Below are 14,223 nucleotides of genomic sequence, written 5' to 3' on the forward strand. Positions count from 1 at the left end.
TTGATGTTCCAGGTCAAGGTAAGAATAAATCGCTGCATTTCCCAAATTATGTTTTGTAACCTAATGAAATGTTCAATGCAAACAGTGATCAAATAACTTTAGTATAGTAAACACTGAATGTTCTAACACCTTTGGACATACTAAGATATTCAGAGAAGTATTGTAATAAAGAAATTTGTTTAACTTTTCCAAAAGAATCTTTACAAAAGTATTTAACCAAAGACTGAATTGAGGGGTTAATACCTCTTAATGTCCTCTGCAATTATTTTTGAAAGAATGACACTTTGGGACATATCACATTACTTGAGAGAGAGTAAATATAAAATAAAGATACTACACTGGATACTTTACTGCACATTATTTATACTAAAATTCGGGGGAGAACTGCCTCTTCATTTACATTACCCTACAAATTATCCTTGTTTTCTTTTTAAGTTTTCATGGGATAGTTAAAGGTTAAAGTATCAACCTCATAATCTAATAGTTTTCATTTCTGAGTAATGCTATTCCAAGGGAAGTATTTTAATACATACTCTTGAGTATGTTATTCTATCAGAGATAATATTTAGTCTATACAGATCAGCTTACTTACGTCTGGGGCTCCTTTTCATTTTGTTGTTTTTGCTGGGGCTGAAGAACGTTATTTACCAGTTCAGTGATCCCACTAAAGGGAAACCACCTGTTTAAATAAGCAAATAATGTGACTGAATAACCAAATGAATAACAAAGTAGGTCAAATGTTTTCTTACCCAAAATAATAAAAATACACAGGCACAAAAGCTACAGCCAGTGGAAATGTGAGCTCAATTACCATCCAGGCAGTCAGAAGATAGGGAAATTAAGTTTGAACACTTAACCACTCCACAAGCAGGCAGCAAAAAACTACATCCAATCAATGTGTGGATGAAGTAAGAAGCTGCAGGCAGCTCTCTTACAAGCCAGAGAGTCAGAAAGCAGAAGACACACTAGCTGCAGCCTATCCAGTATTAGTATAAGCTAATACCATCCAAGGTGCAGAAAGCAGAATGTGTGGCAAAGTACAGAGTCAAGCCTGCTGCACTCTGAATACATTTACTTACTGTGTCGGTTGTGGTTTGTGTTCTTCTTTGACCCTAAAAAGATAAGTTTGCACAACTGAGTGCACTGTACTAGGAAGAAATATCTACCTACAGATTTGTGGCCAAGCAAAAAGGAAGTTTGGTACAGAGAAAAGCTTAATGTTTTGTTTTATATTGGAATTATACATTTTAATTAATTTGACACAAAAAGTTGAATCATTTGTCTTACTAGGAGATTAAAATTTCACTGCTTTTCCAATGGTTCCATGACTTAGACCTCAGGTTTTCTGCATATATTTATTGATGTTAATAATGAATATTTTTTAAAAATTATTTTAAAGCACATATTTTAAGCATTTACATTTGGTTTGCTGAAGATAAACAGATTTCCTCTTTCATGTTTTTAGTATCTTCCTTAATATAGCTGAAGGGATAATTATTTTAAACAAAATTGAGGGTTTTATAACTGTATTTTAAAAGAATTACAGATGAATTTATGTACTACTCAGAGGTGCAGCTATAGGTAATAGGAGCTTATGGATTCATTCTACCTGAAAATAGCTACTAAATAAGCATGTATGTTAAATTTAAAATATTCATAAGCTACAATAAATTATTCATGTAACTATTACAGACTAAAAATGCATTTAAACTATAATTAACCTAATGTTTCACTGAAATAGCAATGGATATTTAAACGATATATCAAGATCATACAGAAGTATAAGGATGCCTCTGAAACTTAGACTGCTGTGCTTAGGACAGGAATAATCCCCAGAGGTAATCGTATGACTCGTCTATCTGTGATGCACTCTTATTCCCCAGAGTAAGGCTAGGAGTGTGTAACTATAATTGGTTGCCAAAATCTAGGACTTTCATTAGAAAGTTGTATTAACATTGAGAATTAAATTTTCTTTTCCAGTGTGTTCCTATTTTTTAAAGATATAACAATAAATGAAACGATATATACCCTTATACATCACTGTGTCTCAATGAATGAGTATAGTTGATAGTTTGTAACTCTATATTAACCAAAAAAGTTCAGGAAGTTTAATAGTTTTATCCATTACTTAGCATTTAAACATAGTTATATAATGGATTAATAATAAAGGACTGTTTTAGTACCCAATATCACATAAACACAAGCAAATTATAGTAAAATTGGGGTCTGTTTTGAAAATATATAACTATTCCTTTTAGAGTAAGATAAAAATCTTGTAACATTTTAAATGAGCCAGGTTCCATAGAAATACTACAAAAAAGATAACCAAACAGCTCATCAAGATGGAGTACAATTCAAGATTGCGCAAACCAAATAAAATGTTAAAAATAAAATACTGAAGTAAATATGAAATGAAAAGATCTGTTTTAAAAAGTACAGAGTGAAACTGCAAGGAATCATCTTAGTCTTAATTAGCAACAAACGTCTTTACTATAAACTTAATCTTATCAATCTACAAATCAGTTTTCAATTTCAAACCCTCACTTGAAGAAAAATAATTGACAAAAACTTTAATTACATACTCAGTTATTACCTCATGGTTTTGTAAAACGTCTATGAAATATACAAATATTTGTATCAAATTTCCCCCCCCAAAATATGTATTATACATACTACAATATTATTCCTGTCTTTAAATATAATCAAATATAAAATTATTTCTTTTTCTAATATTTTAGATAAAATCAAACCTCAAAGTTTGGCCATCATAAAACACACATTGAGAACTAATATGAAAAAGTAATTATATCCTACATTTCTTTGACAAAGTACTAACAATACTAAGAATAAATTTCTATATTCCTGCATTCCAGTAAGAATATGAGAGGCTTCCATTGTCCAGTCTGGTACAAAAAGAGCTTGGAAATCATCATTTCCATTAGTACAACAAGAAAAAAGTCTCAATAAACTAAATATCAAAAATCTTCTTAGAATTTAGGTCACAGAGCCAGAAAACTAGAGAAACAGACAAGTAGATGCAGATTAACAGAGTCAACCCAAAATACAGTTCCAGAAGCAGAAACCCACATCTAGAACCAGAATCCATAGAACACTTTTAACCGCAATTAACTAATTGCTAGAGACTCCCAGTGGACTACACAGAGAGTTTAAATTTCCATAGGGTCTCAGTCATAGGCAAACCACCACAATTCCATACGCTTTATCTCTAGGATTCCTACCAACTGATCACCGTTAAGATGAGAGAAAAATCTCCCCCTGCATCCAGTAGTCGAAGGAGGAAAATAACCATTTTAAAATGTTGCCATAGTTCTTTAATCCTAACCTCAAGGGAAAATATCTCACCAGTGCCTAACCAGTTGGAACTTAAACAAAACCAAGGATGGTAAACACACAGTAATGGTAAATACCCTATTATATACTTCAATATTCAAAAAGAAACATTCCACACCACAACCCACTTCAACCTTCCACATGGGGGAGGAGAAATATCCAACTCTTACTGACTGCCTCTCCTCTATCAACACCTTACAGCACATCAATGCAGCTCATGAATATTAAGAAAAGATTACAGCAAAAGAACTGTGTGCTTTAGACACTATTTGGTAAGGAGTCTCTAGGGAAACAAAACCAAAACCAGAGGGAAGACAAAAATAGAGACCATAGACAATAAGATTTAGAGATAACAAAACAAAAAACAACAGAAATCTGTGACCTCCACCTAGACAATAATGGCAGACTCTATGCTGAATCTCAGAACTGTAGAATCAATGGAAGCTTCCAACTTCGAGAGAAAGTAACTTAGAAAGACTCTTACTGAGAGTCTATTAATTCTGAATTTTCTTAACTACATAAATCACACAGCAAAAAAGGAATTCTTCAGAAACCATGCAGGAAAAAGAAAAGTACAGTGAAACATTTAAAGTGTTAAAGGGAAAAAAACACCAACTCAGAATTCTGTTTCCAGTGAAACCATTCTTCAAAAGTAACGGACAGATTAATACTGTCTCAAGTAAAATTTAAGGGAACTTGTCATTGAAGATGACTTGTGTTACAAAGAATGTTAAAAAAAAAAAAAAGCTTTTCAAGGAGAAAAAAACAATATAGGTTGGAAATTCAGACTTACATAAAAGAAGGAAAAACATTAGAGAAGGGTGAAATGAGCTCTTTGATTTTTCTTATTCTTAACTGTTCTAACAAATAGTTTGTTCTAACTAACAGTAACATTAGATTTGGCAGTTATAGCTGAAAAATAAGTAAAATAAATGTGAATACCTGTTAAGATACAAGAAAAAGAAATATGTATACTGTTATAAGATACTTATAGTACCTACTACTCCTATGGTAGTATAGTATTATCTCTAAATCATGTGCAATGTTGTAAACCAGTGTTATCGCAATAAAACAGATGTGTATATATATGATTTTTATTTAATTCATATGCTAAGGGAAGACAGAAAATTACATCAAGTCATATACAATCTGAAACTAAGAGTAGAAAAAGAAATAGTATGAGACAAAATATAGAAATGATGAAAAGTGAATGGAGCCATTATAAATATGAAAGCTATTAGTCCAATAATATCAATGATCACTTCAAATGTGAATGATTTAAATACACCAATTAAAAGGCAGACACTATCAAAGCATACTTAAAATAAGTGCCAATATTGTGTTGTCCACAGGAAAATCCACTTTAGTATAAAAACACATACAGATTGAAAGAAAGAGAGAAAGATATACTAAGCTGATAAAGGAAAGGAAAGCTGGCATATCTATGTCAATTTCAAAGTCAACTACAGGGTGAGGAAAATTATTAGGGATTAAAAAATCGGACTCCAGTGGGTGCAGTGGGTTCGAGCACAGCACTACAAAGCTAGCCATAGCGCCAGGGAGCTGACCCACATGGCGTGGCAGATCTCCCCTGGCCCACCCACTGCTCCCCAAAGCAGTGCACTTCTTCCATCAGCCTGCTGTGCTCCCCACTCTGACTCTGATGAATCCCCTCAGTACCAACATCTTTGGCCTGAACCCCAGCGCTTATATGCATAAATAAATAAATCTTTTTTAAAAATTTAGTGCAGAGGGCCCTCCCTGGTGGCGCAGAGGGTTCAAGCACAGCACTGAGAAGCTTAAGCCAGTTCCGCATGAGTTCGGAGGTGACCACATGGCACGGCAGACCTCTCCTGACCCGCCCGCTGCTCCCCTCAGCAGTGTACTTCCTAGATCTGCCTGTTCTGCTCCCCACTCTGTCTCTGGTGAAGCCTCTCGTCGCCCCTGAGCCTCTGGCCTGTACCCCAGTTCTGTATGCACAAATAAATAAATCTTTAAAAAAAAAAAAAAAAGCAGAGTTTACTTTAAAAAAAAAAATTTAGTGCAGAAATTTAAAACTGGAAACAGGCAGCAAAAGCAACAAAACCAAAAGCTGCTTGTTTGGAAAGGCCAGTGATATGATAAATCCCCAGGAAAGTTAATAAGAAACAGAGAGAAGACACAAATTACTGATGCCACAAAGGAAAGATAATTTATCACTACTGACTCCATAAGATTAAAAAAATAATAATAAGGAAATATTAAGAACAAATCCATGTCCAGAAATACAATAACTATGATTTTAAAAAAGGACTATTTTCTTCATTTTCTTGAAAAATACAATCTGTAAAAGTTCACACAAGGAGACATAATCTGAATAGGTGTACATCTGTTAAATACATTGAAAGGTTGAAAAACCTTTCAAGATAGAAATTACCATGCTTAGGTAGTTGCGTATATTAATTCTAACAAACATTAAGAAAAAATTATAGTAATCTTCTACAATCTCTTCCAGAAAATGCAGCCAAGAGAATACTTTCTGTCTGAGCAGCATCAGCCTAATACAAAAACCAAACATTAAAAAAAAAAAGAAAGTTACAAATCAATATCTCTTATGAACACAATGTAAATATAGCAACAACATACAAGCAAACTGAATCCAACAATGCACAAAATTGTACACCATGACCAAGTTGGACTTACCCCAAGTGTGCAGTCAACATTCAGAACTCAAGTAGTGTAACTCATCACAAAAAAAACAAAAGAAGGGAAAAAAATCATATGATCTTATCAAAACACACAGAAAAGGAATTTGAAAAAAAAAAAAAAACCCCAACAACTGTTCATGAGAAAAACTTTTGGATATTTACAAAATTTCCTCAATTAAAAAAAAAACCCTACAACTAACATCCTACAAAATATGAGAATTTAAAAGTGTTCCTCTTAACATCAAGGAAGAGCTGACAATGAACTGGAACTCTTCTATGTGATACCATATTGTAAATACATGTCTGCATGTGTTTGTCAAAATTCACAGAACCATACATGACAGAGAAAACCTTAACAGAAATATACCAGTGCTATTTGTCTTGCTAAAACACCAAAATTAGGCAAATTGTTAACACTGAAAAAAAAAAAGTAGTGGGTACAGCAATTCTCTGTACTTTTGCAACTTTACTGTAAGTTAAAAACTTGCAAAAAAAATACTTTTTTCACAAAGAAAACTCCAGACTCAGGTGGCTTCAAACACATAAGGAATTTAAAAAATAATAATAGATGTATCTTTCACAGATATTTATATATCACAAAACCACACTTTCAAAAAAGAGTAGGGAGAACATTTTGCATCTTATTTCATAAAGTAGCATTATTACTCTGATACCAAACCAAGAGTCAATTAAAAAATAAAAACTACTAATATTCCCCATGAACACAATGTATAGGTCTGAAAAGACATTAAAATATCTGGAAATTAACTCTATGATTAAATTAGAATACTACTACTATTTCTATTAGAGTGACAAGACTGGATGATTTTATTTTACCTGTCTATTCCTCCAAATTTTTCTAATGTAATTATGTTTTCTCATAATTAAATATATATAGCATTTTAAAGATACCATCTGGTTGAAAAAGAAGAAACCATCCATGCGCCCTATGCTTACAGGCAGTTTCTAGATTAAAGTCTTACAAATATAATGTAAAATTCATCTTCCAAGTCCTCCCCAGAGGCATTTACAATTAGCAACACCTGTTCAACAAGGGTACTTGGACAGCTGCTCAACAAGTTCTTTCTGCTCTCATCACAAAGACTTAAGAGTTTCTGGAAGGACAGAAATAAATTGCATGTATATATACTCTGATCTTTCGACATCTCTTGGCAATCTTCTGTGGGGCTCACTAGAGGAGAAATGATATGATCCCGCATCGCAATCTTGCTTGAGAAAGCTAATTTGTTGTTCTATCATTTCTTCTCTGCTATCAAAAGAAGCACAGTCTACAGGCAGCTGGCCAAGTAGTCGGGGAACTGCCCAAGTCACTCAGGCATTTGCACTGGCTAAAATGTTTTATATACTTTCCTGATGAAATTACTAAAAACACCAAGGAAGGAGGTAACCGCATAAACCATGCTGGGCTGGCATAGCACAGGTTATTTATTCTGAACAGGATGGGTGACAAAAGGACCCGTTGTCACAAGATATGAGAGCATTGGGAATATGATGCTTTCTGAAACAGAAGGAACAGAGGATAGTCTGTATTTCATCCACAAGATACTCTCAAAGAAAAAAAAGATGGTAAGAATTTGATCTGACATATTGGAGGTTCATAAGAAACAACATGATCTCTCCATTTGCTCTTGTCAGTTTTTATATGGAAAGATATCAGCTCTGGAGTCAAGCAGGCAGGCACCGGTGTATACTACTTGGCAAGTTACATAACCATTTTATAATCCATTTGTAAAAATGGGCACTGAAATAAAGAAACATATAAAAATGTATATTATGTACTTTAACTATCCCCTAAATTTTTCTGTATGTTTAGAGTATTATAGAAATGCATAGTGCACTGATTTGCACATAATGGCATCTCAACAAATGTTGTTTCTCTTCTTTGTTACAGCAAAATCAAACCAAAGTTTTCCTTAGCTTAACAAAAATAAATAAATAAATAAATAGGACTAGATGAGGACACTAAGTTCAGACCTCATTCTTTAGGTGGTTTTATCATATTAAATAAACAGTATCTGCCTTTCAGCACAAGGTATTTGAGAGGATCTTCTCAATGATCAAGAATCATTGAAAGAAAAAATATAATTAATTAAATCCAGAATAGACAAAGTTGATGTTAAAGGAAACTGCTTCTGAAGAATCCTATAGATTAAGTACCTAAAACTTAAAAATCCATAAGTGATCAATTTGAATTGAGTTTGGCCTGTGGCTTGACAAGCCCTGCTTCACATCATTAAAGGAAAAGACAGTTCAAGTTGAATTAAAGTGCTAAATGTGAACTATAAAGCTGACATTAAAATAAAGACAAACAATTTGGGTTGAATAAAAATTTAGTGAAATCAAAATGAAGTAAAAAATCATGCATTTGACTGTATTAAAATTAAAGATGTCTGTTGAAGGAAGGACACCATGAGCCAAGGTGATAGGCAACATATTGCCGTGAGATCTGTGCAACATTAAAAAGGCATTAAAGAATGTTTGAAGAAATCCTGCATATCTACAAGATGAAATTCAACTATATTTGAGTACTGATTAATGCTATTTACTCTATGAATAACAAGTGAGATTATATTTCTGCTTCACTAAAAAAAGTTCATTATCAGAATTTTATTTCCTTGCTATCACTGTGAAAACCTTGAAGGAATAATCAAATCTGATATCTATGTGCATAAGTGTAATGTGAATAGAAGATGTCATTCATCTGTGTGACTTTATTAGCACATGAACAGCTACATGATTTACTGTGTACCAGGCATTGATCTAAATAATGTGTAAGTATTAACTCATTTTAATGGCCTTATCACTCAAGTATAGATACTATTACTATCCTCATTTTGAAGATGAATCTCCTAAGTGATTTTTAGCTTTATACTGATCTGCATTTTTAATTTTTAAGCAAAGCACATTTATAAGGGCACACTAAAAAACAAATAAAATAGAATACAGAAAATAACTGTTCTGTTTAGAGAGAGGAATGTAGAGGGGCCTAGAAAAGAAAAGGATTCAGGTGTGATCCCTAAACTATATTTTTCAAAAGAATTTAATTTATATTTTGTCACATTCGTTTAACTAATATGTCCTGCTCCAACTGCTTATCTGACTTGTTCATCCTGTATTATACAATACTACATTACATAAGTTTGTGTGGGAAGAGTGATACCCATGTAAATTACTAAGAGGTTTTGTTTTTGTTGGTTTTTTTTTTCCCCAGATCATAAGGAAACCTAACTGCAAAGCAAAACTGTTCATTAAGAAATATATTTTAAGCACCTAATATATCTAGCACAGCTCCAGGCACTAAGGATGGGTTAGTAAATAAGACACACCACCCTTCCCTTAAAGAGCCCACTTCCTAAGCCAAGACCACATTCCAGAACAAAACACCACTGAAGCTGAAAGAAAATAGAACACTCTGCTTTGCTTGTATCAATGCAAATAAATTCTACTTTATATTCAGATATGAGCATAAAAATAAATTATACTAACATAGTAACTTAAAGTTTCTAAAATTCTGCCCCATGCATTAATTCATTTAATCAATACTATACAAAAGCAGGATCATTTCTAATAATATAACCCAATTTAATATACTGAGAACTAGAACAAACATAGTCAAACAAATCACATCTTCTTACCAAAATCAGTTTGATGGACACAACAATAAAACACACACACACACACACACAAAAGCAGAGTAGGTAAGAAAAATAATGTTTTTCCGTAAACACTTAGCAGATTACTGTATATATAGTTGATATCAATAGTTATAATTAACAAATATATTAAATGTGTAGGTAATATCTACTGCTTTTATAACATCTTATTCCACACTTCTAACAGAAATTCATATTTAATTAACACATAGGTGTGTATAGTTTATATACATATACTACTGTTAGAGTTGATTATTCGTATACTTATCACCTTCACTAGAGTGTAAACTCCTTGAAAATAGGGGCCCATGTCTTATTTGTCTTTGTGACTCCAACACTAAATGGAAAACCTGCCATATATATAATAATTTAATGTGTATTAAACATTAAGTGAATGAATTACAAATTTTCTTGTATTTTAATACTTTAGGTAGCACCTTGTCGAAGCACAAAGGGCAACTATCAATTTTAATATATTTATTTAATCATGAAAATGTTCAGAAAAATTCTATTAAAAGAATTGCTGGGGCCTCCCTGGTGGCATAGCAGTAAAGTGTCAGCACTATCACCACTACAGCCTGAGTTTGATCCCAGCCAGGGAGCTGGCCCACAAAGGGCACAGCAGATCTCTCCTGCCTTGCCTGCTGTTCCCCTTAGCTCCCCTGTATTTCAGTCAGTCTGCCTGTTCTGCTCCCCACTCTGTCTCTGGTGAATCCTCTCACCCTCAACCACTCTGGCCTATATCCCAGTTCTTCTATGCAAAGAAAAAAGAGAGAGAGCTGCTGAATGTTTAATAACTGAATTTTTATTTATCAGTTGAAGATAATCAATTCATAAGAAACCATGATTGTAAAGCTGTCATCCTTTTTCTGTTGCCAACTAATTACAATCATTCACTCCTGCCAGTTTTCCTTTGATTTGTGTAGAAAATTAATAGGGCAGTTACTGAAGTTGAAGCAATGTACAAGCAGAAACCAAAATAGGAAATATCAAAAATTACAACAAAAAAAAATTGTCTGGGTTTATAAAGAATTGTAATTACAAAAATATGGACATCAGGAAATAATTATTACAATTATGCAGTATATTATACAATATACAAAACTACAGATAAGTTTAAAATCATCCTGAACAAGTATTTAAAGTAAAAATGATACCATTGAATAATTTTAAATAAAGTACACATCAGTATCATAATGTGGAAAATACTGGTGTTCTGTAGTAGTTATCAAAAAAATAAAATGAAATGTTAGATTTTATAATGGTGTACTATAGATTTCATTTACTGTAAGATAATACTAGCCAATCCAAAACAGAATAATAATCAGTTAATATCATTTATTCTGTGTAGAAAAGTAAACACACATACTGTAGATGCTTTAAATTTATGCTAACCTAATGTTTTTGTAAAACCCAAGTATATCTGTTCCTTTATATAACAGGGTACCTAATTTCCAACTCTTTTCATGAGTCCTGTCTTTCCAACGTTACAAAGATAGGGTACATACTAACTAGACTAAGAATTTCACAGTCCACTGTTACCAGTGACTTCTTTTCAATTAATCCAGTATGATAGCCAAATTATATATTTTGTATAGGTAATGGAAACGCATTGGCCAAGATAAACATAGTGAGAAAATAAAAAAGAAATGTCAGATTCCAGACACGATGAAGTAAATACACTCTACCTTATTTCTAGTATTATAATTTTAAAACTCTCCCAAAAACTTCAAAAAGGAACTATAATAAAACACTAAAGACAAAGAATAAAATATGAACATAATGTGGACCTGAGATTCAGAGGGAAAACTCTAGGAGTCAGATCTCAAGGTGGGGGTTATTTATTTTGCTTCCAATATATCTGAAGAGTGCTAGAGAAAACCCACAGTCCAGAATCATTAACAGGCACATACAAAAAATAAAGTTCCAACACAAGCATACTACCTCTAGTCAAAGGACCAAAAACAAAAAGGGTCAGTGCAGAAAAACAAACACTTTGACTATACCTGCCCTAATTTAGGCAACCACTATTGAATAAAAAAACTAAATCTCCTCCCCCATTGAGCACTAGAGCTGCAAAGATCATAAGCAGAGTCCTGCCTATTACTACCACCCGAAATGACAAGACAGTACCACCACCTGAGCTGTGAGAACTATGAGAAGAACTGTCTTCTATCCTCACCTTATAAACATAAGGTAGGCTCCTCTTCCCAGCTGAAGACTCTGAGCAGAGCCTGTCTTGCATCCTTGTCCTGCAACAATGAAATGGGAACACTCATCTATTAGGGCTGCAACCACAGAGGTTTTGGACAGAATCCTGTCCTCCATCTCCATAGTACAAGAGGCAGAACACCACTCCCTCCCAACTGGAAAGTGAAAACAGGGAGTTAGAGGAAAGCAGGGAGTTAGAGGAAAGGATCTTCTAAATCAACATATGAAGTCCTGGGTAGATCTATATGCATAAAGTTGACCAAAATCATCAAAGCAAAAGCTTTGAGAACTATATAGGGTGTGGAATACCACCCAAGTTTCAGACTGGCATCTGGAAAACACATAACTGAGACAAACCAGGAACACTGGAAAGACTTTGAAAGTTAAACTGTCATTAACCACAACCAAAAAAGTAGGCCAGCCTAAATTAGTTGAAAAAATGCTAAAATAAAAGTGTCTCATTACATAATGTATTAAAGGTCCTGACATAATCAAAAACTACTTGCCATATCCAACAGTACAACAATTTCAATTTAAATGAAAAGAACAATCAACAGATGCTAATGGTGAGAACACAAACACTGACTAATTCTACATAATTGCAGCTATCATAAAAAGGCAACAACAGGCAATTCTACTCTTTAGACAAATGGAACCACAGATAATTTCAGCAAAAGCATGAAAGACATAAAAAAGAAGCAAGTATAAAATTTAAAGCTGAAGATTACAGTAACAATCTTTTTATTTTTAATTCATCAAGTGAACTCAATAGCTAAATTAGGGTGAACAGTAAGGAGAAGTAAACTTTAAGAAAAAGCAATACAAATTGAAAATCTGAACATCAAAAAAAAAAAAAAACAGACCAAAAAAATGAACAGAATCTAAGAAACCTGGGGAAGGAGTTAGAAATAGGGTGTGGGGACAAAACATCTAACATCCATTTATCAGAATCCCAGAAAAAAAGAAGACGGAGAACACAAGATTGAAAAAATGTTTAAAGAAGTGAAACTGAAAACACCCAAATTGGGAGAAAGATATAAACCTATATACTCAAGAAACTGAGTGAACCACAAATAAAATAAATCCCACCACAACCAAAAGAAAAATTGAGGCTGAAACACATCATAATCAAATTTGTGAAATCTAAACACAAAGAAAAAAATCTTAGAGTTTGAAAGCAGAGGGAAATGACGCATTGATAGGTATAACAATGATTTCAATAGGGGAACAATAATTTGAATTTACAGCAGATTTCTCATCAGAAACCATGGTAGCCTAAAGCATACTGCCAACATTTATTAAGTGCTGAAAGAAGAGAAATGTCAACCCAGAATTCTGTAACTAGTGAAAATATCTGTTAAGAATGAAAATGAAATAAAAGTCATTCTCAATTGAAAGAAAACTAAGACAATTTGTCATCCACCAGCTTCTCAAAGAAATTACATGGTCAGAAAAAAAAAGAAAGAAAAGAAAAAGCAATAGAAAAAATAAGTATTCAGATAAAACTGGCATGCCATTCTCTTGAGTTCTTTAAATTGTGTTTGATAATTGAAAAAAAAAAGTATAACACTAGTATGTAGTTCAATGTATGTAAAAAAATACTTAAGATAACTATATCATTAATAGGAAAAGTAAAGAGACCCAAGAGATGGTAAGGTTACTACATTTAAAGTAATAAAATGTTGTATAAGGTGAATAAGTACTTATATATCTAGATAATACAAAAAATGAAAATATATACTCAAAAAAGTGTAGAAAAAATTAAATGCTATACTAAGATATGTTCAAGTAACTTACAAAAGAATAGGGACAAAACAACCAAAGGAACAAAAACAACAAATGAAATACAGGCAAAAAATTAAAATCCTAAGCTAATCCTCACACCCTCTACAAAAATTGGTCATGCCTAATAAATCTAAAGGCAAGATGTAAATATATAAAAATTTTATAAGTGGTAAAATTTTTCATGTACTAGGGTTAGCATAAGATCTCTAAGACATGATATAATAAAACATGATCCATAATTTTTTTTAAAAAAATCAATAAATTGGACTTCAGAATAATTTAAAATTTTGCTTCATGAAAAACACTATAGAAAGTTAAAAAGACAGGTCATAAACTGGGAGAAAATATTTGCAAATCACATATGGAAGAGAGATTTATATCCATGATATACAAAGAATTCCTTAAACTCAATCATGAGAAAAAAATCCAATTAGAAAATAGGCAAAAGATGGAAACATATACTTTCCCAATCTCATTTTTTATACAGATGATAAACAATCACATGAAAATGTCCC

The 14,223-nt window shown here is 32.7% G+C and overlaps 1 protein-coding gene across 1 annotated transcript in view; it reads right to left on the reverse strand.

Moving 5' to 3' along the window:
• The window catches only part of RIMS2 (regulating synaptic membrane exocytosis 2), a 418,309-nt gene that overhangs the window by 353,582 nt on the left and 50,504 nt on the right, over positions 1 to 14,223 (reverse strand). The window contains exons 2-3 of the mRNA XM_012723001.1: positions 1,080 to 1,112; positions 593 to 679 (exon numbers count right to left, since the gene is read on the reverse strand). Coding sequence (XP_012578455.1) covers positions 593 to 679; positions 1,080 to 1,112 — 120 coding nt within the window. The remainder of the gene's footprint in view (positions 1 to 592; positions 680 to 1,079; positions 1,113 to 14,223) is intronic.

The sequence above is a fragment of the Condylura cristata genome, unplaced genomic scaffold (assembly GCF_000260355.1).
Source record: "Condylura cristata isolate star-nosed mole 26May11 unplaced genomic scaffold, ConCri1.0 scaffold00009, whole genome shotgun sequence".
Taxonomy (NCBI): domain Eukaryota; kingdom Metazoa; phylum Chordata; class Mammalia; order Eulipotyphla; family Talpidae; genus Condylura; species Condylura cristata.